Source organism: Bufo gargarizans, chromosome 2, assembly GCF_014858855.1.
Source record: "Bufo gargarizans isolate SCDJY-AF-19 chromosome 2, ASM1485885v1, whole genome shotgun sequence".
Taxonomy (NCBI): domain Eukaryota; kingdom Metazoa; phylum Chordata; class Amphibia; order Anura; family Bufonidae; genus Bufo; species Bufo gargarizans.
In genome coordinates this window covers 620,666,838-620,694,183 of record NC_058081.1, presented here as the reverse complement: position 1 = coordinate 620,694,183, position 27,346 = coordinate 620,666,838, and the positions used below count along the sequence as shown (strand labels likewise).

General features: G+C 44.9%; 1 protein-coding gene across 1 annotated transcript; it reads left to right on the top strand.

Annotated features, from left to right (window-relative positions):
• Positions 1-12,290: 12,290 nt before the first annotated feature.
• LOC122926210 (nicotinamide N-methyltransferase-like) lies at positions 12,291-13,667 on the top strand. The gene is made up of 3 exons (XM_044277587.1): positions 12,291-12,312; positions 12,540-12,747; positions 13,238-13,667. Exons 1-3 carry the CDS (start codon positions 12,291-12,293, stop codon positions 13,665-13,667), a joined length of 660 nt encoding a protein of 219 aa, XP_044133522.1.
• Positions 13,668-27,346: the final 13,679 nt, after the last annotated feature.

Below are 27,346 nucleotides of genomic sequence, written 5' to 3'. Positions count from 1 at the left end.
ACTAGCCAGTTTGACGCACATCCCTTGCCTGGCGCATGTGCTGAATTTGGTGGTGCAGAGATTACTTAAAAATTACTCCGATATGTCAGAGCTGCTGCATAAAGTGCGGACCGTCTGTGCGCGCTTTCGGCGTTCTCACCCTGCTGCTGCTCGCCTGTCCGCGCTGCAGGGTAACTTCGGCCTTCCCGCTCACCGCCTCATATTCGACGTGCCCACAAGATGGAACTCCATCTTGCACATGCTGGCCAGACTGTGCAAGCAGCAGCAGGCGAAAGTAGAGTTTCAGCTGCAGCACGCACGGGTGAGTCGCTCGGCAGAACAGCACAACTTCACCACCAATGACTGGGCCTCCATGCGAGACCTGTGTTCTTTGTTGCGCTGTTTCGAGTACTCCACCAACATGGCCAGTGCCGATAACACCGTTCTCAGCGTTACTATCCCACTTCTATGCCCTGAAAGCGGGGGTACAGTGGAAGCACAAGGCGAAGGCAGAGGATGAGGAAGAGGCCGCCAGCTCAGCTGGGGCACTGCCAGCACCTCAGAAGGCAGGGTTAGCATGGCCGAAATGTGGAAAAGCTTTATCAGCACGCCACAACAACCAGCACAACCAGCTGATATGGAACGTCTTAGCAGGAGGCAGCATTTCACCAACATGTTGGAGCAGTATGTGTGCACACGCCTACACGTACTGAATGACGGGTCTGCCCTCTTCAACTTCTGGGTCTCCAAATTGGGCACATGGCCTGAGCTTGCCCGTTGCGCCTTGGAGGTGCTGGCCTGCCCTGCAGCCAGTGTATTATCTGAACGTGTGTTTAGCATGGCAGGGGGCATCATCACAGACAAGCGCAGCCGCCTGTCCACAGCCAATGTGGACAAGCTCACGTTCATTAAAATGAACCAGGCATGGATCCCTCAGGACTTGTCCGTACCTTGTGCAGAATAGACATGTATACCGGCACTAATCAGCCATTGTTATACTGCAGCGCAATTGCTCATTCTTGTATTTTGGAAATTTCACACTCTTTTAGAGTGTACCCTAATTAAAAAAAATATATATTTATACCAAAAACCTGTGTTGGCTACCTCGTTCTCCTCCACCGCCGCTTCCACCTACACCGCTACGTCCACCGCCTCCTCTAACTCCTATGCCATATGGAACTCCACCTCATAAATCAAATTTTTTTTTTATTTGTACGTATTTTATTTTCTATTATTTCACTACTTTGTCAGTTACATTTTCTGGTGAAATTCACCAATTTTTGGGTGTATAGTACCACTGCTATACTAAGTAGATAGGTTTACAAAAAAAAAAAATTGTCATTTACATTTTCGGGTGAAATTCACCAATTTTTGGGTGTGATGTACCAGTGCTATACCTAGTAGGCCGGTTAACAAAAAAATAAAATTGTCAGTTACATTTTCAGTTGAAATTCAATAATTTTTGGGTGTGAAGTACCACTGCTATACCTAGTAGACAGGTTAAACAATAAAAATATTTGGCTGTTACATTTTATGGTGAAATTCACCAATTTTTGGGTGTATAGTACCACTGCTATACCTAGTAGGCCGGTTAACAAAAAAAAATTGTCATTTACATTTTCGGGTGAAATTCACCATTTTTTGGGTGTATAGTACCACTGCTATAACGAGTAGGCCGGTTAACAAAAAAAAAAATTGTCATTTACATTTTCGGGTGAAATTGACCAATTTTTTTGTGTGATGTACCACTGCTATACCTAGTTGACAGGTTAAACAATAAAAATATTTGGCTGTTACATTTTATGGTGAAATTCACCAATTTTTGGGTGTGATGTACCACTACTATACCTAGTAGGCCGGTAAAAAAATAAAAAATAAATTGTCAGTTACATTTTCAGTTGAAATTCAACAATATTTGGGTGTGATGTACCACTGCTATACAGTTAAAAAAAATAAAAATTGTCTGTTACATTTTTGGGTGAAATTCACAAATTTTTGGGTGTAATATACCCCTCCTCTAACCAAGTTGACAGCTTAAAAAAATTTCAATAATTTTTATTTTACAGTTTAGGGTGACAATAAACTTTTTTTCTGTCATAGACCCCTGATCTACCAAGTAGATAGGTTAATATATTTCTGTTATTTTTCTGTTATATTATTGGGTTGAAATTATACAATTTTAGACGTGAATAAACCCCTGCTCTGCATAGGTGACAGGGAATAAAATTTCTGAAATGCTTCTTTAATTGATGCGCGCCACCTCCTTTGATTCAATGCTTAAAATTAAACAAGTTGTTCCACATTTGCACTTCAATAATTTGTCCCACATTTCCGCTATAGTCTTTTGGCCAACATTTGCGCCTCAATAGCTTTTCCCTATTTTATGTTATTTTATGTAATTTCCCTATCCACATTTGTTTGCAGAGCACTTGCCATGCTCTTAACCACATTTTGACGACATTTGCAGCCCTCTAGCCCTTTCCATGACATTTTTACAGCAATTTTAGTGCTCAAAAGTTTGGGTCCCCATTGACTTTAATGGGGTTCGGGGTCAAGTTCGGGTCAAGTTTGGGTCCCGAACTCGAACTTTTTTCCGAAGTTCGGCCGAACCCGTCGAACCCGAACATCCAGGTGTCCGCTCAACTCTAATTGTAATGTATTGTATTCTTTATTTTCTGGCTGGCAATGTCATTTCATCCATCCTAGGTGGTGCTGGCGCCACATAGTATATATTGTGGGGATTTGCTCTGGTAGACAGGCTTGCAGATGCAGTATAGAGGCAATGACAACATTTTTAACTTAAACAGTTCGGTGTTTATTCACACATAAGTATAAGCAAAACAAAAAGTCAGTTTCAAGGAAAACAGTCACCTTGAGTCTGGTGTTTGTTCACACCATGCAGCAAAGCAGAAGTCCTTGGACATAGCAGAAACCACCTGCTCTAACGCCAATAAGGTAGCAGGCCTTTACCCAGGCCAAAACTCCCAGGTCCCAACACAGAGACTGACAGAGCTTCTGCAGCGTCCCACTAGTGAACGTGGGCACTTCCAAGTTGTTGTATTGTATACTGCATATATTTGCTTCTTAAATCTTTGTTAACAAGCTGGTTAGGTGCAGTACATAGATAGCACTAGGATATATATACCTCAGTTCAGGCCTAGTTAGTCAGTTGAGAAGATGTTGAGAAGAAGTTAGTAGAGAGGAGAGGAGAAATGTAGTAGCTGGAGTGAGGAGCAGGGGGAAGGACAGCTCCCTCTCTGAGGCCCCACGGTCCAGAGGAGCCAAGTGATCTTTTCCCAAGTTTTAGGCCAAGAAGCAAGGCTAAGGTGAGACCTCCTTCTGCAGTCTATCCCTCCAGGAGGACAAGTGGAAAATTGTTTTTTGACTACAGAAAAGACAAAGGAAGATAACAGCAATCTTGTCAGGCTTATGGGCTCCTTTAATTTGGTGTAGGACAATCTAGCTACAGGCAGCCTTACCGGTATATAGAAGACAAAAAGGCCAATCTGTTATGTCACTTAAGTGGAAGGAAGGATCAGAAACCACCATTACTGGGATTAGAATAAGGCAAGGAGCTAGATATCAGCTAGTTGCATTTTCACTAATGTAACAGAACTTTAATCTGAAGTTTTTATCTACAAAAAGGATGTTACCTGGGATTACAAGTTATTACCTCTGCATACAAGAGAGACTGTGTTATCTGTGAATGCCATTGCTACTCAGAAAAACAAAACAGTAAAAGTTGTGAGTTGGATTCAACTGCTGTCTTACTTCTTAATTCAACTACTACTCTCACCATTGTTGTACCACAACGGTACTGGCATCACGACTAACTGGACCTAGCCATAAGCAGATAAAGCCAAGTTACCACCAAGGGCACCTCAGCCACCATCTGGCCTGTGTCCATCATATCAGAGTGTGCCCCGGAGAATTCCTGTGCTGTTCTCCCATTCACTGCACTGCTGGCCCAGGGAGGCATCTGCTAACTGTGAGTAACCGATGAACTGTTGTACCCTTTCAGCCCACCGTGAACCTCCCATGTTGTCCCCTGCGGACCGGCACGTTGCACTTCACTGTCAGAGAGGAGTAAAATCCCACCACCTGACAGTGCTGCCTGTGTTTTCTAGCCCAAACCAAGACCCGGCCTGGAACCTGGGGAGAGGCCACCCACCCTGCATTTTGGCTGCTCCCAGTAAGAGCCGACCCGGATCAGCTTTACAGCCATACTAAATAGCAAAACCATGTCAGCCAGCACTAGATGCCGCTGACACATGAAATTACCGGCTCTTAACTCACCGAGGCCAGGAATCTCGGTGACACATACCTTCTGTCAATGACGGACCCTTGCGCCTTCCTACAATATATAGTGGGGTGTGTCTAGCTTACAGTAGGAGAGAGTGGAAAAGAGTAAGAAGCAAGTCAATGGAGGAGAGACACCATGTAACGGCTGTACTTTCCTCTGGGCCCTGATCAAGCCCAGAGAAGATATCTACAGAGGACCAGCACCAGACAGTGAGTCTATACACAGAGATGCAAGGAGACTATTGAGGGTAACAGCTAACCTTATTAGCACCAGTGACCAGGAGAAGCTTACAGAGTGCCTGGACACAACCAGATAACTTAGGCCAAGTTGTCCTTATCACTGACTTAACCTTCTGGGTTTGCCTGTCGTGAGGGGGACACCCTTAAAGAAATACTTATAGATAATTCATTATTAGCATCCTTAGTGCCAGTGTGATGTGAACTAAATATAGGATTTCGATCAGGATCCTTGCCTGTCAAGAGTCTACTCCTAAAAGGATAATTCCTCCTAGACATTTGCCACTACCAGAAAATAGAATACCCTTGAACTTGTGATGCATACAAAAGCTGTCCATTGATGAACTGTACCAACTGTCCAGAGACTATTGATTCTTCAGTAAATGTTCAACTGTCTTTACAATTATTGACTCCTCATTTTTGCAACTATCATTCTCAACATTTGCACCTAACGTTGCTGGCGTCACGGACACAGGGGCCCAGCCGCCACAAGCACCCTAAACATCACCACCATCAAGGGCACCTCAACCAACATCTGGCTGGTGTTCCCTGCAACGAAGAGTGCCCCGGAAGATCTCGTGCTGTCTTCCCATCCACTGCACTGCTGACCCAGGGAGGCATCTGCTAACCATGAGTACAAACAACTATTGCACCCATCGGCCCACCATGAGCCTCACGTGTTTTCTCCTGCGGGCCGGCACGCTGCACCAAGCAATAAGGCTCCTTGTGTTCCAGTTGTCAGGTAGGGTGTTTTGCTTCCTGTTACCAATTAAGGTAGCATATTTAACTAAATCTTCTAGTTTGCTGCCCGGTCTGACCTCTGCCTGTCTACACCTGCTTTGATCCATGCTTTGCCTAGCTACAATACCTGCCTCCTGCTGCATTAGTATTACTCAGGGCCGGCGTCAGCACCCGATATACCCGGGAAAGTGCCAGGGCCCATTGCTCCTGGGGGGCCCACTGAGCTGCTATGAGTAGTGATAGACGAACATCTGCCGGGACGGTTCGCGAACGCGATCAAGTGTTCGCGAACCGCAAGTTCGCGGCGGGTCCCATTCATTTTAATGGCAGGCGAACCTGAAAAACCTTCAGCTCATATTTGCAGCCAAGAAATAATTACTAGAAGTGCACAAATAGTCCTACAACATGGACAGTGACATACCAGATGTATTATTCAAATTTGCTATCTCCATTCATTTTTTTTTCAAGGCAAAATATCGGCAATATAATTTTCGCGTACGCGCATGCGCAAATGCACTATACAGTACCCAAATGCACTATAAAGAATGTATATTGGTATATAACACCCTGCTTCAATCTGTTTTTTTGGGGGACGACTGGTATATCACACCAGTAGAAATTATTTGTTCCAATAACGCTTGTCCCTTTATATACCTGCAGTATCGCAGCAGAACCGCACACAACTGCCACACAATATAAATGCACTATAATATACTTTCTAACATAGAAAGTATATTATAACATTATAACATTATAACATTGTACAAGGAAGGCAATCCATTAGACTATACATAAAGATAAAACACAACCTTTAATAATTTTACTATGAGGGTCCATTCACACGTCTGTAAGTGTTTTGCGGATCCGCAAAACACGGACACTGGCAATTTGAATTCCGCAATTTGTGGACCGCACATCGCCAGCACTATAATAGAAAATGCCTAATCTTGTCTGCAATTGCATGTTCTATTTTTTGCGGAAACGGAAGCACAGATGCGGAAACAGAAGCACAGATGCGGAAGTGCGGATCCGCAAATGCGCATGTGGATCCGCAAATGTGGATGCGGACAGCACATTCCGGCCCCATAGAAAATGAATGGGTCTGCACCCGTTCCGCAAAATTGCGGAACGGATGCGGACCCATTTTGCGGACGTGTGAATGGAAAAGATATCCCTCAAAATGAAAATAAATTAAATTATTAAAGTTAAGCTTGACAGCGGCGAATCAATGGATGTCGTATATCTGGACTTCTCCAAAGCATTTGACACTGTACCACATAAAAGGTTAGTATATAAAATGAGAATGCTCGGACTGGGAGAAAACATCTGTATGTGGGTAAGTAACTGGCTGAGGGATAGAAAACAGATGGTTATTAGTGGTACACACTCAGATTGGGTCACTGTCACTAGTGGAGTACCTCAGGGGTCAGTATTAAAACCCCATTCTCTTCAATATATTTATTAATGATCTTGTAGAAGGCTTGCATAGTAAAATATCAATTTTTCGCAGATGACACTAAACTGTGTAAAGTAATTAACACTGAAGAGGACAGTATACTACTACAGAGCGATCTGGATAGACTGGAAGCTTGGGCAGATAAGTGGCAGATGAGGTTTAACACTGATAAATGTAAAGTTATGCACATGGGAAGGAATAATGCAAGTCACCCGTACATACTAAATGGTAAAACACTCGGTAACACTGACATTGAAAAGGATCTAGGAATTTTAATAAACAGCAAACTAAGCTGCAAAAACCAGTGTCAGGCAGCTGCTGCCAAGGCCAATAAGATAATGGGTTGCATCAAAAGGGGCATAGATGCCATGATGAAAACATAGTCCTACCACTTTACAAATCATTAGTCAGACCACACATGGAGTACTGTGTACAGTTCTGGGCTCCTGTGAACAAGGCAGACATAGCAGAGCTGGAGAGGGTCCAGAGGAGGGCAACTAAAGGAATGGGGCAACTATACTAAACTGGAGCTGGGGCTACTAAACTGGAATGGGGCAACTACAGTACCCTGAAAGATTATCAAAATTAGAGTTATTCACTTTAGAAAAAAGACGACTGAGAGGAGATCTAATTACTATGCATAAATATATCAGGGGGCAGTACAGAGATCTCTCCCATCATCTATTTATCTCCAGGACTGTGACTGTGACGAGGGGACATCCTCTACGTCTGGAGGAAAGAAGGTTTGTACACAAACATAGAAGAGGATTCTTTACGGTAAGAGCAGTGAGACTATGGAACTCTCTGCCTGAGGAGGTGGTGATGGTGAGCACAATAAAGGAATTCAAGAGGGGCCTGGATGTATTTCTGGAGTGTAATCATTTTACAGGCTATAGCTACTAGAGAGGGGTCATTGATCCAGGGAGTTATTCTGATTGCCTGATTGGAGTCGGGAAGGAATTTTTTATTCCCCTAAAGTGGGGAAAATTGGCTTCTACCTCACAGTTTTTTTCCTTCCTCTGGATCAACTTGCAGGATGACAGGCCGAACTGGATGGACAAATGTATTTTTTCGGCCTTACGTACTATGTTACTATGTAAAAAGCATAGATGTGGTAGGCAATAACAAGTGCTCTGCGACACTAAATCAGGTGCTCGGCGGCACCAAATCAGAAACCATATGTCCTACCACAATCCGGGGGTTCCAGTGCACATCGATAAATCCAAGAGGGAAAGCAAAAAACATCCATCCCTGGGCTAGATAATGATGTGGTATTGAAGGACAGGGTGAGCAAAGAACTGTCGCTGATATTGCCCTACAGGTGGGTGCTATTCTGACCCTGATAGCCTAACCACAGACCACCCACTCTGATAAGAGCGACCCCGTCCGGAACCTTACCCTATATAAAAATGACCCTAGTAAGCCCCTAGCCCCTAGGCCCCTGACTTCCAGGTGATCACTATATAGATCTATGTGTTTTTGACTCATTATAAAAGTATATTATAAGTATATCGCACCCCTCTGTGTATCACACATATCGATAGCACACCTATACTAGTGCTTAAAATGACTTTTGTGGCACTATTAGCTAGCGATTTGTGTCCCTAACAGCCTGTCCCTGCTCCACACAGCAACCTCTCCCTACACTGGCAAAACACTGAATGTAAAATGGCGGCCAGATCAGGTTTATTTATGAGGTAGGGGGTATGTCCATGTGCTGAAATGTCTCAATTGGCTGTTCTGTACCACCTGATAGATGTGTCATGGGTCAACGTTCTTCACAATGTAAAAGAATATGGCGGGCGCGAATTTCTCCATATGTTCGCATGTTCGGCGAATCGCGAACACGCAAAGTTCGCCGCGAAATGACCGCTGGGGGAACCGCAAGGCCATCTCTAGCTATGAGCACTTCCATCAATGACACTGCTGTCATTTCACTTACGCAGTACCCCTCTGGTGGGCCCTCTCCATGACACCTGCCCCCTTCATATCCTGTCCTATCTCATCCTCATGGAGCCCCTGCAGTCTCCTTTCCTCCCTCATGTATCCGGAGCTCCTGTTCCACCCTCCTATCTCCTATTGCTGTCCTGCACAGACCTCCTGCCCCTACTTCTTGTATGAATCCCCCCCAGAGCCCCTTCCACTTACTTGCTGTGTCCATACCTCCTGTCCATCCAGGGCCCTGGGACCCTGTCTCACTCCTCTGCCTCTCATTATGGTGGAGCCTGAACCGCATTCACCATAAGGACCTTCTAACATCACAGGGTTATGTGACTGTGGCCCCCACCCGGTACTGTGCCCCCTTATATCCTGCATTGTGCCCTCTTACATACAAATCCAAAAGAAAATAAAAAATGGAGACAGCACTTCCAAAATAATGGAATTTAATCTGGATGCAAGGTTTCGGCTTAGATAGCCTTTGTCAAGCCGAAACGTTGCATCCGGATTAAATGCCATTATTTTGGATGTGCTGTCTCCATTTTTTATTTTATTTTGGATTTGTATGTACGCAATTTTTTGGGGGCTTTAATTACCACCTCCTGGAGACGTGCACCCACTATATTAATGTCAAGGAGTGCTGTTCATCCCTGTATCTCTTCTTGTGCCCTCTTACCACACCCTGTACAGTGCCCCTAGTCATTTCCTGTACTGTGCCCCCTTATACCCTTTTATCCGGTCACGACGGCCGGACTGGGTATGAAAACCAGCCCTGGAAAAAATTACATACCAGCCCTATAGCATTGTGTAATTATACCAGCAGTCCAGCACAACATCATTTTCTTGTTAAAGAGCCCTAAGCCCAATGCATGGCTACACTCACCCAGTCCTAATAAAATCTGGTCCTACCTCATCCAGGGTGTCATTGACGTGATGGTCCACTGGATACAGAACAAGGTCTCTGTGGTGATAGAGAAAAAAAGAATAATCACATAAGGAAGAGATGGTGACTGCCCCTGTGAAATCATTTCCCCTAAGTGCTACCACACTGTACTAATTCCAACATTGTGGCCCCTCACAGTACTAATGCCCACCGTGTGGCCCCTCACAGTAATTAAGCCCACCTTGTGGTCCCTTCACAAAAGTTATGTCCTTCTTGTGGCCCCTCACAGCAGTTATGCCCACCTTTGTTCCTGTCACAATAGTTATGCCCAGATATGTGCCCCTCACAGTAGTTATGCCAGATATGTGCCCCTCACAGTAGTTATGCCCAGATATGTGCCCCCTCACAGTAGATATGCCAGATATGTGTCCCCTCACAGTATTTATGCCAGATATGTGCCCCCTCGCAGTAGATATGCCAAATATGTACCTCCCTCACAGTAGTTATGCCCAGATATGTGCCCCCTCACAGTAGATATGCCAGATATGTGTCCCCTCACAGTATTTATGCCAGATATGTGCCCCCTCACAGTAGATATGCCAGATATGTACCTCCCTCACAGTAGTTATGCCCAGATATGTGCCCCCTCACAGTAGATATGCCAGATATGTGCCTCCCCCACAGTAGTTATGCCAGATATGTGCCCCAGGGCTGGTGCAAGGATTTTTGCCGCCCTAGGCAAAAGAAAAGTTTGCCGCCCCCCTATGTGACATCACAATGCCCCACCCATATGATCTGCCAAATTAACTAAAGCCAGTGCTGCAGTGCCGCCGTGTTTACATTAAAAAGCCTGCAGGGACAGGCTATACAGACCAGAGCCAATACATTAAGCTGCAGTGGTTCTGGGGACTATAGTGTCCCTTTAATGTGAGGTAAATTAGAGATTGTGTCACAAATAATATACTAGATTGCCTCCTTACAACCAGATGAGGATGATGATGGGCTCTAGCTGCAGTCTGGCTACACTGGTCTGGTGTAGAACAGGCTCTCTGGAGGCTGTTTGTAACTGTGGTCACAAAAATCAATGTTCTGGGAGAACGGGAAGAAGCTCCATTTTTTGGGGCCCTTTACACAGCTCAAGGTCTGGGCCCCAGGGCCTGACGGTGAGTATGCCCATAAGTCCACCTACATGTTCCATATTTTGGACTTTTTTGTGCCTGTTATTTATTTGTGTTTTTTTATTGTTTATTTTTATATTTAAGATTGTGAAGGTTGGTTGGGGATGTGATTTGAATTTGTAATATATATTTTTTTTAAACGTAAAACAAAATACTGTCATTTTTAGTCCCCCTGGGGGACTTGTACATGCGATCTTCTGATCTCCTCCCTGTACCATAGACTGCAATAGAATACTATTGATGAATGAATAAACTGAATGCAGGATGTATGGTATTTAAAAAAGGTTAGTTTATTGTCACACAAAAAAATATATAATTTTTGTTTTAAAATTTTTAAAAATCTATAAGAATGAAACGCTGTAAAAATTGACAGAACAACATATAAGCAGCAAATGTCAGCATTTCATTGGTTGGATTTCATATCATCAAATATCAAATATCTTTGGCATAAATCTTCCACATTTGTATAGCCAGTCTATATATGTTATACGGTATCAAGTCACAAAATTGCCTTGAGATATATTGACACTGCTGTTGTATAAGGTTAAATGATTGTCATATTCCGATTGGCATATAAATCGCGGTGGATATCATTGTATATGGTAATGAAAGATATCTCTGACCCCTCCAGGTTTCATGATTTGTTATAAGTTACTCACAGTAGGTGGATAGATGGTGTATGGTCGGCTTGTTAAATCGTCCTGTAACGATGTTTAAGCAGCGATGTTTAAGCCGTCCGGGATAATACCTTCTGTTTCTTGTTGCAGGACCTGTGGTGTCCCACGTGGTCCGCAATATCATGCGACTCCGGAGGGGGGCGTGCCCTTGGTGGCGTGTGTATCAGAGGGTGATTCAGCTGAAAAAAGTATCTTGTGCTCTTTTATTGTAGATTATCTCTGATTTTCCTTGTAGCCGCTTGTTCTTTTGACCCTCACTGTTCAATGCCAGACATGTTTCGGGGGTTAAAGGTGCCCCTTTCTCAGTGGCTGAGCCAATGATATTTGATAATATGAAATCCAACCAATAAAATACTGACATTTGCTGCTTATATGTTGTTCTGTCAATTTTTACAGAGTTTAATTCTTATAGAGTTTTTAATTTTTTTAAAAATATATATATTTTTTGTGTGGCAATAAACTACCCTTTTTTAAAAATACCATACATGTGTCGCCAAATATAGAGTGGTCCCCATTCAGTTTATTCATTCATCTTCAGTTCTACTCCAGCACGGGGGGGGGGGGGGGGGGGGTGCTGAGGGGTGCGCACCTACCCATTAGGAAGACTGGTGAGCCACTAGCACTTCGGTGCCTTTATTCAGAATACTATTGCAGTCTATGGGATGCTGCCTGATGATCTATGTCTCAGAAACATCTTAGAATCCAGTTTGTTATTACAGTCCTCACAAGGCTGTTATTACAGCCAATTAGAGTGAGTTCTCTCCATCTGACTATCCCCACAGATGCCATGTTCACTATTGACAGCATCATCTGAGGGGTTAAATGACAGGGATCTACGTCATCACTAACCTCCTTCACTACTTTTTGGTATCTGCTGTGTTATATTGCTGGCAACCGCCATGTATGTAGCGAGCTCAGCATGTGAGCCATACACAGTATCCTCTGGATGCTAATGCCATACACATACGTGTTAAGAAGTTAAGGACAAAAGATTGCAAATTCCTAAACGTCATTCCCACATTAAGCCTAGTCAATTCTGTTATAGCACCCTGGGGATCCACATCTGCTGTAAAGTTCCTCACAATAACTCACTATTTATCTTCAATGTCCATGATATTACATTTTTCTTAATATTTTTTTTTCTACAGGTCATATTAAAGGTGATATCGTGATTGACCTCAGCATTGGTTCCATGGTTCATCATTTGTATTCAGCCTGTGAGTTTTTCAAATACATCATAGTGCTAAAGAACAGAGACAGATGCATCATGGAGCTGAAAAGATGGGTGGACTCACGTACAGGAGCATTTGATTGGGGCCATGCAGCAAAACGCCATGTGGACATAGAAGAAAAAAGGTAAAGTATTTGCCCAATTATTAGCAGAAACCTAGTGTCATCGTCATTGGTGATACTGTATAAGAGATGTAAAACAGATCTATAAAATGTTTAGGCAGTACATTTTTACTGCCTTATTTCTATTCCAGATGAAATTTCAGAAATCAGTAAAAAAAAAAAAAATCGACATTTCTTCTCTCAGAGCAATATTCTCATTCATAGTACCGCAAAAAACAAAACTGAGAAAGTTCTATTGTTTTGTGGTGCGGAGGCACTGAGAGAAAGTGCTTCTGTGGGGTTCTGTGTCTCTGTTCCACACCTTCCGGATTGCTGCCCGCAATATGGGCACGGCTGGACAACGGCCGTGTGCATGAGGCCTAATAGAACACACTATAAGCTTGAAACTTAGTGCACCAACCTTGCTGCAACCCAATAACCAGGCCTAACTACTGAGCATCCATGTTGTGCTCTTGAAGTTAATCACTTTCCTCCTGCTTTCTATTTCTTTTAGTGACCAGTTACAAGACAAAGAAGAAAAAGTGAGATCAGCACTGCAACATGTTGTGAAATGTAACCTTGAGAAAGAAAATATAACAGATCCAATAGTGTTACCACTAGCAGATTGTATCATCAGTGCTTGGCTTCTAGATGTTATCAGCAGAGACCAGGATGATTACATAAGATATCTCAGGAAGTTCTCAGGGATGCTGAAACTAGGAGGACACCTTATATTAATTGGAGATTTAGACTTGACTTATTTTACAGTGGGGGGAGAGAAGTTGCATGGTTTCAGATATGATGAGGAGTTTGCCAGGAAAGCTCTAGAGGGAGAAGGCTTTGTTATTGATTCCTGTGAGGTTAAGAAGAGGACATCTGTGAGTGACCTTCTTGATTATACGGCTATCATATTCATTGTAGCTCACAAACAGAAGTTGGTCTGAGTAAAAATTTGCACATTAAAGGCTTATGTACACAAACATTTTTTCTTTCTGTATTCGTTCAGTTTTTTTTTTTGCGGCCCATATGCAGAGCCATTCACTTCAATGGGTCAGCAAAAAACGGAAATAACTTCCATATTCATATGTCCGTATGGCTGTTCCACAAAAAAGATAGAACATACTTGTCTGTTTTGTTACAATGAATCCGCAAAAAATAAAAAACTGATGAAATACAGATGTCACACAGACAAAATACATATGGTCATGTGCATAAGCTCTAAGGGGGAAATTTACAATTCCCCTTACATGTGTTTTGGGGTTAAAAAAGTTGGAAAACAAAAAGGGGGGCATAGTGGGCGCTCATTCATCGTTATTTATCCCAGAAACTGGTGTAAATAATGACTGACATTTACTGAAGCTCTGAGCTGTCATAGATTTCAGTTTTTCTCATGGAGAGCCAGAGTAGCATGTTATTTATGACAAAGCCTATGCCTCATCATAAATTATATGCCTGATTTGACAGAGCAGGCCTTATCAAGACTGGCACAGCATGGTTTACATTTTAAGATTTCATATTTAAAGGGGCTATGCAGGGGTTTTATATTTGTGACCTATCCTCAGGATAGGTCATCAATATCTGATCTGCGGGAGTCTGACACCAGGCATCCCCGGCAATCAGCTGTTGAAGAGAAGCTGGCGCTCCATGCGAGCAATACTTCTGCTTCAATATACTGCCCATCGGAAGTGAGTGTTATTACAAGTACTTGTAACTCAACTCTGGCACTGTTGTAAGGGAGATAACGCACAGTGTAATGAAAAAGAAGCATTGCTCACATAGAGCATCACCTCCTCTTCAAAAAGCTGATTGCTGGGGTTGCCTGATGTTTGGCCCCCGCTGATCTGATATCCTGAGGATAGGTCATCAATATAACATTTTGTACAACCCAAAGGGGTTATCCAATTTCAAGAAAACCCCCCACATGTGTCGGGCCCCTCACCGGTAATATACTTACCCCGCTCCTCGCACCGCTCCTGGTCCCCACACTGCCACTGCTGCGGTGTCGGGAGGGGGGAGCAGCCAATGGCAGGCAGGGACGGAGACGAACCTCCCTAGCATTGCGGGTGATGCTAGGGTTTGACCGAACGTCAGGTCAAAGTTCTGGTTCGTGACCCGAACTTGATCCCAAACCCCATTGAAGTCAATGAGGACCCAAACTTCAATTTATTAGTTTCCGTTATAACATGGTTATATCGGAAAATAATGGCATTCTTAAGGGTACTTTTACACTAGCGTTTTTCTTTTCTGGCATTGAGTTCCGTCCTAGGGGCTCAATACCGGAAAAAAACTCATCAGTTTTATCCTAATGCATTCTGAATGGAGAACATTCCGTTCAGTATGCATCAGGATGCATCAGTTCAGTCCCTCTTACATTTCTCTACGGCCAAAAATAATGAACACTTGCCGGAATGCTGGATAAGGCATTAATTTCCATTGAAATGTATCAGTGCCACATTAAAATTGCCGCATTGATGGATCTGTTCTTCCGGTCCTGTAAATCTGTAAAAAAAAAATATATACCGGATCCATTTTTCCACATGAAACCGGAGAGACAGATCAGGTATTTCAATGCATTTGTCAGACGGATTCGGATCCATCTGACAAATGCAACAGTTTGCGTCTGGATTGCCGGATTCAGCCGGAATCCTCTGATGCAAGTGTGAAAGTAGCCTAAGACAGAATGCAAAACAATATGGCCATTTAGGGGTTAAAAAAACTAATAAAAACTCACCTCATCCACTCGATCGAGCAGCAACAGCTTTTTCTATCTTCACTGAATAGGATCTGCCAGAAGACCTGCGATATGTGTGATGACGTCACCATATGGGAGAGCACGGTGACATCATTGTGCACATCACAGGTCCTTTGGCAGGTCCTGTTCAGTGAAGATAGAAGAAGCTGCAGCGCAATAAAGTGAAAGAAGTGATTTTTTTTAACCCCTAAATGGCCATATTGCTTTGTATTCTGTCTTAAGAATGCTATTATTTTCCAATATAACCATGTTATAACGGAAAATCACCGAACTTTAGGATTTTTGGACCCCGGCAACCCGAACATTTCAATAAATGCAACCCGAACATTTCAATAAAAGTTTGGGTTCAGGTTCGGTGTTCGGCGAGTTAATGGTGCTTTTTGAAAGGCTGCAGACCAGCCAATCAACAAGCGTTTAACTCTGTGCCCTTAGAAGACATCACAGCCATGCCTACTAATGGCATGGCTGTGATTGGCCAGAGCAGCATGTGACTCAGCCTCTATATAAGCTGGAGTCACGTAGCGCTGCACGTCACTCTGCTGTTACAAATGTAGGGAGAAGATGCTGCTGCTGTGAGGGAGAGAATAGGAAAGAAACAGAAGTGCTTGTTAACTCAGCGATCTACCTAAATGTAGTTTTGTGGGTGCAGTGCACAAAATTTTTACCCTGCCCTGAGCCCAATGACATTTTATGCAAGCTAAGTGTACCAACACAGCATATGTGCTTTTGTGACATTCAAATCCAAGCTTGAAATACTGCAATAATAATCTGGGTTTGAAAAAACACACATTTTTGGCAATATCCTACATCTGGTGCCTTTGCAGCATTTGTCAGTGTGCAATTTAAGCTAGAAATACAGCAATAATTTTCTGGGTCATATTCTGTTAGTAAAAAAAAACAAAAAACATTTTGGGCAAAGTGCAGTGTCCCACTACCCTCATGGGTACTGCAAAGTTGTTGTGTTATGCTTTGTATGCTTTATATAACCTGTCTTATGCTGCAATGCATCTTTATGCATAATCCCTGCCAACAGGTGTGTTAGATTGCATTACACTGAGCCTACCACTAGGGGAAAATAACACCTCCCATATATATATAGCCCAGCTAAGGCCTATTGACTCGGTCTAGAGAAGATTTCCAGTTCAGTCTGGAGTCTTCAGCCCTGAGTTGAAGTGGTCCACATACTCAGAAGGATTTTTAATCCAGAAAGCACTAAAGAAGCAGAAACCCAAAGGGTTACGGCCATCGTTATATGCACCTTAGGACCTTTGTAGTTGCAAATGAAAGATTTATCAGCCTCTGGCAGCCTCACTAACCTGCACTGGGATAACAGGGACCAGCATGAAAGTCCTTTACCATTAAGCATAAAATCTATATAATTAGTGAGAGACAGACATCACACCTGTCAGCAGTGGACCTGTTGCAGCTTTACCTCTGTCCATCTTAGAGACACTGTACTATACCTGAATGTTACTGTTACCAGGAGCAACGTTCAATAAAAGTTATAAGTTGGTTTGAACCATCCTTGTCTAAGTCTTCAGTTCCTCAGTTAACACTACAGTAGGGATGAGCGAACTCGAACTGTATAGTTCGGGTTCGTACCGAATTTTGGGGTGTCCGTGACACGGACCCGAACCCGGACATTTTCGTAAAAGTTCGGGTTTGGTGTTCGTCGCTTTCTTGGCGCTTTTGTGACGCTTTCTTGGCGCTTTTTGAAAGGCTGCAAAGCAGCCAATCAACAAGCGTCATACTACTTGCCCCAAGAGGCCGTCACAGCCATGCCTACTATTGGCATGGCTGTGATTGGCCAGAGCACTATGTGACCCAGCCTCTATTTAAGCTGGAGTCACATAGCGCCGCCCGTCACTCTGCTCTGATTAGCGTAGGGAGAGGTTGCGGCTGCGACAGTAGGGCGAGATTAGGCAGATTAACTCCTCCAAAGGACTTGATTAATCGATCGATCTGCAGCTGAACATCATTGAGCTGCTGAAATTCAATTGCTCACTGTTTTTAGGCTGCCCAAACCGTTTGTCAGTCACTTTTTTCTGGGGTGATCGGCGGCCATTTTGTGTCTTGTGCGGTGCTGCGACCAAGTGCATCCAAGCTGCGACCAAGTGCATTTAACCCTCAATGGTGTGGTTGTTTTTTGGCTAAAGCCTACATCAGGGTGAAGCTGTCACAGCAAGTGCATTTAACCAGCAATAGTCTGTTAATTTTTTGGCCATATACTAAATCAGGGGCAAGCTGCGCCCGTCACCAAGTGCATTTAACCCTCAGTAGTGTGGTTGGTCAAGCTGTCACACCAAGTGCATTTAACCAGCAATAGTCTGTTCATTTTTTGGCCATATACTACATCAGGGGCAAGCTGCGCCCGTCACCAAGTGCATTTAACCCTCAGTAGTGTGGTTGGTCAAGCTGTCACACCAAGTGCATTTAACCAGCAATAGTCTGTTCATTTGTTGGCCATATACTACATCAGGGGCAAGCTGCGCCTGTCACCAAGTGCATTTAACCCTCAATGGTGTGGTTGTTTTTTGGCTAAAGCCTACATCAGGGTGAAGCTGTCACACCAAGTGCATTTAACCAGCAATAGTCTGTTAATTTTTTGGCCATATACTACATCAGGGGCAAGCTGCGCCCGTCACCAAGTGCATTTAACCCTCAGTAGTGTGGTTGGTCAAGCTGTCACACCAAGTGCATTTAACCAGCAATAGTGTGGTTATTTTTTGGCCATATCCCAGTCTAATTCTGTCACTAAATCCATACTGGTCACCCAGCGCCTAAATACTAGGCCTCAAATTTATATCCCGCTAAATCTGTCGTTACCGCTGTACTGTTGTGGCTGGGCAAGTTATTTAGTGTCCGTCAAAGCACATTTTTTGTTAAGGGTTGAAATACAATTCCCAATTTAGCAATTTCATAATTTAGTGGTTTCTGCTATATCAGAGCTATTTGAAATCTATCCCTAAAAGGGTATATAATATTCAAGGTGCACATAGGGTCATTCAGAATAACTTCACACACACGCTACTGTGCATTTCCAAGTCTAATTCTGTCACTAAATCCATACCGGTCACCCAGCGCCTAAATACTAGGCCTCAAATTTATATCCCGCTAAATCTGTCGTTACCGCTGTCCTGTTGTGGATGGGCAAGTTATTTAGTGTCCGTCAAAGCACATTTTTTGTTCTGGGTTGAAATACAATTCCCAATTTAGCAATTTCATAATTTAGTGGTTTCTGCTATATCAGAGCTATTTGAAATCTATCCCTAAAAGGGTATATAATATTCAAGGTGCACATAGGGTCATTCAGAATAACTTCACACACACGCTACTGTGCATTTCCAAGTCTAATTCTGTTAGTAAATCCATACCGGTCACCCAGCGCCTAAATACTAGGCCTCAAATTTATATCCCGCTAAATCTGTCGTTACCGCTGTCCTGTTGTGGATGGGCAAGTTATTTAGTGTCCGTCAAAGCACATTTTTTGTTCTGGGTTGAAATACAATTCCCAATTTAGCAATTTCATAATTTAGTGGTTTCTGCTATATCAGAGCTATTTGAAATCTAGCCCTAAAAGGGTATATAATATTCAAGGTGCACATAGGGTCATTCAGAATAACTTCACACACACGCTACTGTGCATTTCCAAGTCTAATTCTGTCACTAAATCCATACCGGTCACCCAGCGCCTAAATACTAGGCCTCAAATTTATATCCCGCTAAATCTGTCGTTACCGCTGTCCTGTTGTGGATGGGCAAGTTATTTAGTGTCCGTCAAAGCACATTTTTTGTTCTGGGTTGAAATACAATTCCCAATTTAGCAATTTCATAATTTAGTGGTTTCTGCTATATCAGAGCTATTTGAAATCTATCCCTAAAAGGGTGTATAATATTCAAGGTGCACATAGGGTCATTCAGAATAACTTCACACACACGCTACTGTGCATTTCCAAGTCTAATTCTGTCACTAAATCCATACCGGTCACCCAGCGCCTAAATACTAGGCCTCAAATTTATATCCCGCTAAATCTGTCGTTACCGCTGTCCTGTTGTGGATGGGCAAGTTATTTAGTGTCCGTCAAAGCACATTTTTTGTTCTGGGTTGAAATACAATTCCCAATTTAGCAATTTCATAATTTAGTGGTTTCTGCTATATCAGAGCTATTTGAAATCTATCCCTAAAAGGGTATATAATATTCAAGGTGCACATAGGGTCATTCAGAATAACTTCACACACACGCTACTGTGCATTTCCAAGTCTAATTCTGTCACTAAATCCATACCGGTCACCCAGCGCCTAAATACTAGGCCTCAAATTTATATCCCGCTAAATCTGTCGTTACCGCTGTCCTGTTGTGGATGGGCAAGTTATTTAGTGTCCGTCAAAGCACATTTTTTGTTCTGGGTTGAAATACAATTCCCAATTTAGCAATTTCATAATTTAGTGGTTTCTGCTATATCAGAGCTATTTGAAATCTATCCCTTAAAGGGTATATAATATTCAAGGTGCACATAGGGTCATTCAGAATAACTTCACACACACGCTACTGTGCATTTCCAAGTCTAATTCTGTTAGTAAATCTATACCGGTCACCCAGTGCCTAAATACTAGGCCTCAAATTTATATCCCGCTAAATCTGTCGTTACCGCTGTACTGTTGTGGCTGGGCAAGTTATTTAGTGTCCGTCAAAGCACATTTTTTGTTAAGGGTTGAAATACAATTCCCAATTTAGCAATTTCATAATTTAGTGGTTTCTGCTATATCAGAGCTATTTGAAATCTATCCCTAAAAGGGTATATAATATTCAAGGTGCACATAGGGTCATTCAGAATAACTTCACACACACGCTACTGTGCATTTCCAAGTCTAATTCTGTCACTAAATCCATACCGGTCACCCAGCGCCTAAATACTAGGCCTCAAATTTATATCCCGCTAAATCTGTCGTTACCGCTGTCCTGTTGTGGATGGGCAAGTTATTTAGTGTCCGTCAAAGCACATTTTTTGTTCTGGGTTGAAATACAATTCCCAATTTAGCAATTTCATAATTTAGTGGTTTCTACTATATCAGAGCTATTTGAAATCTATCCCTAAAAGGGTATATAATATTCAAGGTGCACATAGGGTCATTCAGAATAACTTCACACACACGCTACTGTGCATTTCCAAGTCTAATTCTGTCACTAAATCCATACCGGTCACCCAGCGCCTAAATACTAGGCCTCAAATTTATATCCCGCTAAATCTGTCGTTACCGCTGTCCTGTTGTGGATGGGCAAGTTATTTAGTGTCCGTCAAAGCACATTTTTTGTTCTGGGTTGAAATACAATTCCCAATTTAGCAATTTCATAATTTAGTGGTTTCTACTATATCAGAGCTATTTGAAATCTATCCCTAAAAGGGTATATAATATTCAAGGTGCACATAGGGTCATTCAGAATAACTTCTCACACACACGCTACTGTGCATTTCCAAGTCTAATTCTGTCACTAAATCCATACCGGTCACCTAGCGCCTAAATACTAGGCCTCAAATTTATATTCAGCTGAATTTGAATACAATACATTGGGCCAAATAATATTTTTGTTGTTGTGGTGAACCATAACAATGAGGAAAACATCTAGTAAGGGACGCGGACGTGGACATGGTCGTGGTGGTGTTAGTGGACCCTCTGGTGCTGGGAGAGGACGTGGCCGTTCTGCCACATCCACACGTCCTAGTGTACCAACTACCTCAGGTCCCAGTAGCCGCCAGAATTTACAGCGATATATGGTGGAGCCCAATGCCGTTCTAAGGATGGTAAGGCCTGAGCAGGTACAGGCATTAGTCAATTGGGAGGCCGACAGTGGATCCAGCACGTTCACATTATCTCCCACCCAGTCTTCTGCAGAAAGCGCACAGATGGCGCCTGAAAACCAACCCCATCAGTCTGTCACATCACCCCCATGCATATCAGGGAAACTGTCTGAGCCTCAAGTTATGCAGCAGTCTCTTATGCTGTTTGAAGACTCTGCTGGCAGGGTTTCCCAAGGGCATCCACCTAGCCCTTCCCCAGCGGTGGAAGACATAGACTGCACTGACGCACAACTACTTATGTTTCCTGATGATAAGGACATGGGAATACCACCTCAGCATGTCTCTGATGATGACGAAACACAGGTGCCAACTGCTGCGTCTTTCTGCAGTGTGCAGACTGAACAGGAGGTCAGGGATCAAGACTGGGTGGAAGACGATGCAGGGGACGATGAGGTCCTAGACCCCACATGGAATGAAGGTCGTGCCACTGACTTTCACAGTTCGGAGGAAGAGGCAGTGGTGAGACCGAGCCAACAGCGTAGCAAAAGAGGGAGCAGTGGGCAAAAGCAGAACACCCGCCGCCAAGAGACTCCGCCTGCTACTGACCGCCGCCATCTGGGACCGAGCACCCCAAAGGCAGCTTCAAGGAGTTCCCTGGCATGGCACTTCTTCAAACAATGTGCTGACGACAAGACCCGAGTGGTTTGCACGCTATGCCATCAGAGCCTGAAGCGAGGCATTAACATTCTGAACCTGAGCACAACCTGCATGACCAGGCACCTGCATGCAAAGCATGAACTGCAGTGGAGTAAACACCTTAAAACCAAGGAAGTCACTCAGGCTCCCCCTGCTACCTCTTCTGCTGCTGCCGCCTCGGCCTCTTCTGCTGCTGCCGCCTCGGCCTCTTCCTCCGCCTCTGGAGGAACGTTGGCACCTGCCGCCCAGCAAACAGGGGATGTACCACCAACACCACCACCACCTCCGTCACCAAGCGTCTCAACCATGTCACACGCCAGCGTTCAGCTCTCCATCTCACAAACATTTGAGAGAAAGCGTAAATTCCCACCTAGCCACCCTCGATCCCTGGCCCTGAATGCCAGCATTTCTAAACTACTGGCCTATGAAATGCTGTCATTTAGGCTGGTGGACACAGACAGCTTCAAACAGCTCATGTCGCTTGCTGTCCCACAGTATGTTGTTCCCAGCCGCCACTACTTCTCCAAGAGAGCCGTGCCTTCCCTGCACAACCAAGTATCCGATAAAATCAAGTGTGCACTGCGCAACGCCATCTGTAGCAAGGTCCACCTAACCACAGATACGTGGACCAGTAAGCACGGCCAGGGACGCTATATCTCCCTAACTGCACACTGGGTAAATGTAGTGGCAGCTGGGCCCCAGGCGGAGAGCTGTTTGGCGCACGTCCTTCCGCCGCCAAGGATCGCAGGGCAACATTCTTTGCCTCCTGTTGCCACCTCCTCCTTCTCGGCTTCCTCCTCCTCTTCTTCCACCTGCTCATCCAGTCAGCCACACACCTTCACCACCAACTCCAGCACAGCCCGGGGTAAACGTCAGCAGGCCATTCTGAAACTCATATGTTTGGGGGACAGGCCCCACACCGCACAGGAGTTGTGGCGGGGTATAGAACAACAGACCGATGAGTGGTTGCTGCCGGTGAGCCTCAAGCCCGGCCTGGTGGTGTGTGATAATGGGCGAAATCTCATTGCAGCTCTGGGACTAGCCAATTTGACGCACATTTGGTGCAGAAGTTCATTCACAACTACCCCGACATGTCAGAGTTGCTGCATAAAGTGCGGGCCGTCTGTTCGCGCTTCCGGCGTTCACATCCTGCTGCTGCTCGCCTGTCTGCGCTACAGCGTAACTTCGGCCTTCCCGCTCACCGCCTCATATGCGACGTGCCCACCAGGTGGAACTCCACCTTGCACATGCTGGACAGACTGTGCGAGCAGCAGCAGGCCATAGTGGAGTTTCAGCTGCAGCACGCACGGGTCAGTCGCACTACAGAACAGCACCACTTCACCACCAATGACTGGGCCTCCATGCGAGACCTGTGTGCCCTGTTGCGCTGTTTCGAGTACTCCACCAACATGGCCAGTGGCGATGACGCCGTTATCAGCGTTACAATACCACTTCTATGTCTCCTTGAGAAAACACTTAGGGCGATGATGGAAGAGGAGGTGGCCCAGGAGGAGGAGGAGGAGGAGGAGGAGGAGGAGGAGGAAGAGGGGTCATTTTTAGCACTTTCAGGCCAGTCTCTTCGAAGTGACTCAGAGGGAGGTTTTTGGCAACAGCAGAGGCCAGGTACAAATGTGGCCAGCCAGTGCCCACTACTGGAGGACGAGGATGAGGAGGAGGTGGAGGAGGATGAGGATGAAGCATGGTCACAGCGGGGTGGCACCCAACGCAGCTCGGGTCCATCACTGGTGCGTGGCTGGGGGGAAAGGCAGGACGATGACGATACGCCTCCCACAGAGGACAGCTTGTCCTTACCCCTGGGCAGCCTGGCACACATGAGCGACTACATGCTGCAGTGCCTGCGCAACGACAGCAGAGTTGCCCACATTTTAACCTGTGCGGACTACTGGGTTGCCACCCTGCTGGATCCATGCTACAATGACAATGTGCCCACCTTACTTTTTGCACTGGAGCGTGATAGGAAGATGCGCGAGTACAAGCGAACGTTGGTAGACGCGCTACTGAGAGCATTCCCAAATGTCACAGGGGAACAAGTGGAAGCCCAAGGCCAAGGCAGAGGAGGAGCAAGAGGTCGCCAAGGCAGCTGTGTCACGGCCAGCTCCTCTGAGGGCAGGGTTAGCATGGCAGAGATGTGGAAAAGTTTTGTCAACACGCCACAGCTAACTGCACCACCACCTGATACGCAACGTGTTAGCAGGAGGCAACATTTCACTAACATGGTGGAACAGTACGTGTGCACACCCCTCCACGTACTGACTGATGGTTCGGCCCCATTCAACTTCTGGGTCTCTAAATTGTCTACGTGGCCAGAGCTAGCCTTTTATGCCTTGGAGGTGCTGGCCTGCCCGGCGGCCAGCGTTTTGTCTGAACGGGTATTCAGCACGGCAGGGGGCGTCATTACAGACAAACGCAGCCGCCTGTCTAGAGCCAATGTGGACAAGCTGACGTTCATAAAAATGAACCAGGCATGGATCCCACAGGACCTGTCCGTCCCTTGTCCAGATTAGACATTAACTACCTCCCCTTAACCATATATTATTGGACTCCAGGGCACTTCCTCATTCAATCCTATTTTTATTTTCATTTTACCATTATATTGCGAGGCTACCCAAAGTTGAATGAACCTCTCCTCTGTCTGGGTGCCCGGGCCTAAATATATGCCAATTGACTGTTCCAATGTTGGGTGACGTGAAGCCTGATTCTCTGCTATGACATGCAGACTAATGCTCTGCTGACATGAAGCCAGATCCTCTGTTACGGGACCTCTCTCCTCTGCCTGGGTGCCCGGGCCTAAATATATGCCAATGGACTGTTCCAATGTTGGGTGACGTGAAGCCTGATTCTCTGCTATGACATGCAGACTAATTCTCTGCTGACATGAAGCCAGATCCTCTGTTACGGGACCTCTCTCCTCTGCCTGGGTGCTGGGCCTAAATATCTGACAATGGACTGTTGCAGTGGTGGCTGACGTGAAGCCTGATTTTCTGCTATGACATGCAGACTGATTCTCTGCTGACATGAAGCTAGATCCTCTGTTACGGGACCTCTCTCCTCTGCCTGGGTGCTGGGCCTAAATATATGCCAATGGACTGTTGCAGTGGTGGCTGACGTGAAGCCTCATTCTCTGCTATGACATGCAGACTAATTCTCTGCTGACATGAAGCCAGATTGTCTGTTACGGGACCTCTCTCCTCTGCCTGGGTGCTGGGCCTAAATTTATGACAATGGACTGTTGCAGTGGTGGCTGACGTGAAGCCTGATTCTCTGCTATGACATGCAGACTGATTCTCTGCTGACATGAAGCCAGATTGTCTGTTACGGGACCTCTCTCCTCTGCCTGGGTGCTGGGCCTAAATTTATGAAAATTGACTGTTGCAGTGGTGGGTGACGTGAAGCCTGATTCTCTGCTATGATATGAAGACTGATTCTCTGCTGACATGAAGCCAGATCCTCTGTTACGGGACCTCTCTCCTCTGCCTGGGTGCTGGGCCTAAATATCTGACAATGGACTGTTGCATTGGTGTCTGACGTGAAGCCTGATTCTCTGCTATGACATGCAGACTGATTCTCTGCTGACATGAAGCCAGATTCTCTGTTACGGGACCTCTCTCCTCTGCCTGGGTGCCGGGGCCTAAATATATGAGAATGGACTGTTCCAGTGGTGGGTGACGGGAAGCCAGATTCTTTGCTATGGGACCTCTCTCCAATTGATTTTGGTTAATTTTTATTTATTTAATTTTTATTTTAATAATTTCCCTATCCACATTTGTTTGCAGGGGATTTACCTACATGTTGCTGCCTTTTGCAGCCCTCTAGCCCTTTCCTGGGCTGTTTTACAGCCGTTTTAGTGCCGAAAAGTTCGGGTCCCCATTGACTTCAATGGGTTCGGGTTCGGGACGAAGTTCGGATCGGGTTCGGATCCTGAACCCGAACATTTTCGGGAAGTTCGGCCGAACTTCTCGAACCCGAACATCCAGGTGTTCGCTCAACTCTACACTACAGTAAATGGTTGTACCACCACAAAAGGTACTGGCGTCACGACTACAAGGGACCTTGCCATAGGCACATTAATACAGACCATCAAGGGCACCTGTGTCCCTTACACCAGAGTGTGCCCCATAGAAATCTTGTGCCGTTCTCCTTATCACTTATGCAAGCGTGCCCAGGGACAACGTAACCGTGAGTAACCAAAACTGTATTTACCTCGGCCCACCAATTGCCGTGACCTCACATGTGATTTCCCTGTCGGTCTGGCATTCTGCAAAAGTACTTAATATTGCAGCCTTTGCTGCATCTGTTATTGTTAAAAACAAGCATGAAATACTTCAATAATTTTCTGGGTTTCAAAAAACACCTATTTTTGGCAATACCCTCCATCTGGGGCCTCTGCTGCATTAGTCAGTGTGCAATTTTAGATCGAAATACAGCTATAATTTTCTGGGTATAAAAAAAAAAGCATTTTTGAGAAAAATCAAATTTTTGCAGCCTTTGCTGCATCTGTCATTGTGAGATACAAGCGTTAGGTACTGTTGTTCTATTCTGTTATTAAAAAAACACCTATTTTGGGCAAGATCCAAAATTAGATAAATATGAGGAGAGCGTCAAATAAGGGACGTGACCCCGGTCATGGTGCTGCTGGTGGAGTTCCTGTTGCAGGGAGAGGACGTGGTCGATCTGTGCCAGCTACACGCACAAGTGAAATGCCTTTTTCAGGTCCGAGTAGGCGACAGAACCTTCAGCGGTATTTGGTCGGGCCTAATGCGGCTCTACGAATGGTGAGGCTAGAACAAGTACAAGTAGATTGGGTTGCTGACAGTGCCTCCAGTTCCTTTACATTGTCTCCCACCCAGTCTCCTGCTGAAAAATCTGAGTTGGCACCTGCAGCCGATGTCCATCAGTCTTTCACCTCACCCCCTTGCAAATCAGCCAAGCAGTCTGAGCCCCAAGTCATGCAGCAGTCTCCTCTTCTGCAAAGCACGAGCTGTAGTGGAGTAGACATCTCAAAAACCAAGAAAAGTCTCTGGCTCCTCCTGCTTCCTCTTCTGCTGCAGTCTTGGCCTCTTCATCCACCTCTGGAGTGACAGTGCCACCTACCACCCTGCAAACAGAGGATCTGCCACCAACACCACCACCTGGGTCACCAAGCATCTCCACAATGTCCCACGGAAGCGTTCATCTCTCCATCTCCCAAACACTGGAGCAGAAGAGGAAGTACCCCTCTACCCACCTGTGATCCCTGGCTCTGAATGCCAGCATTTCAAAATTACTGTCACTTGAAATGCTGTCATTCCGTTTGGTGGAGACTTGAGAGTTTTAAAAGCCTTATGGAGGTGGCTGTCCAACAGTACGTCGTACTCA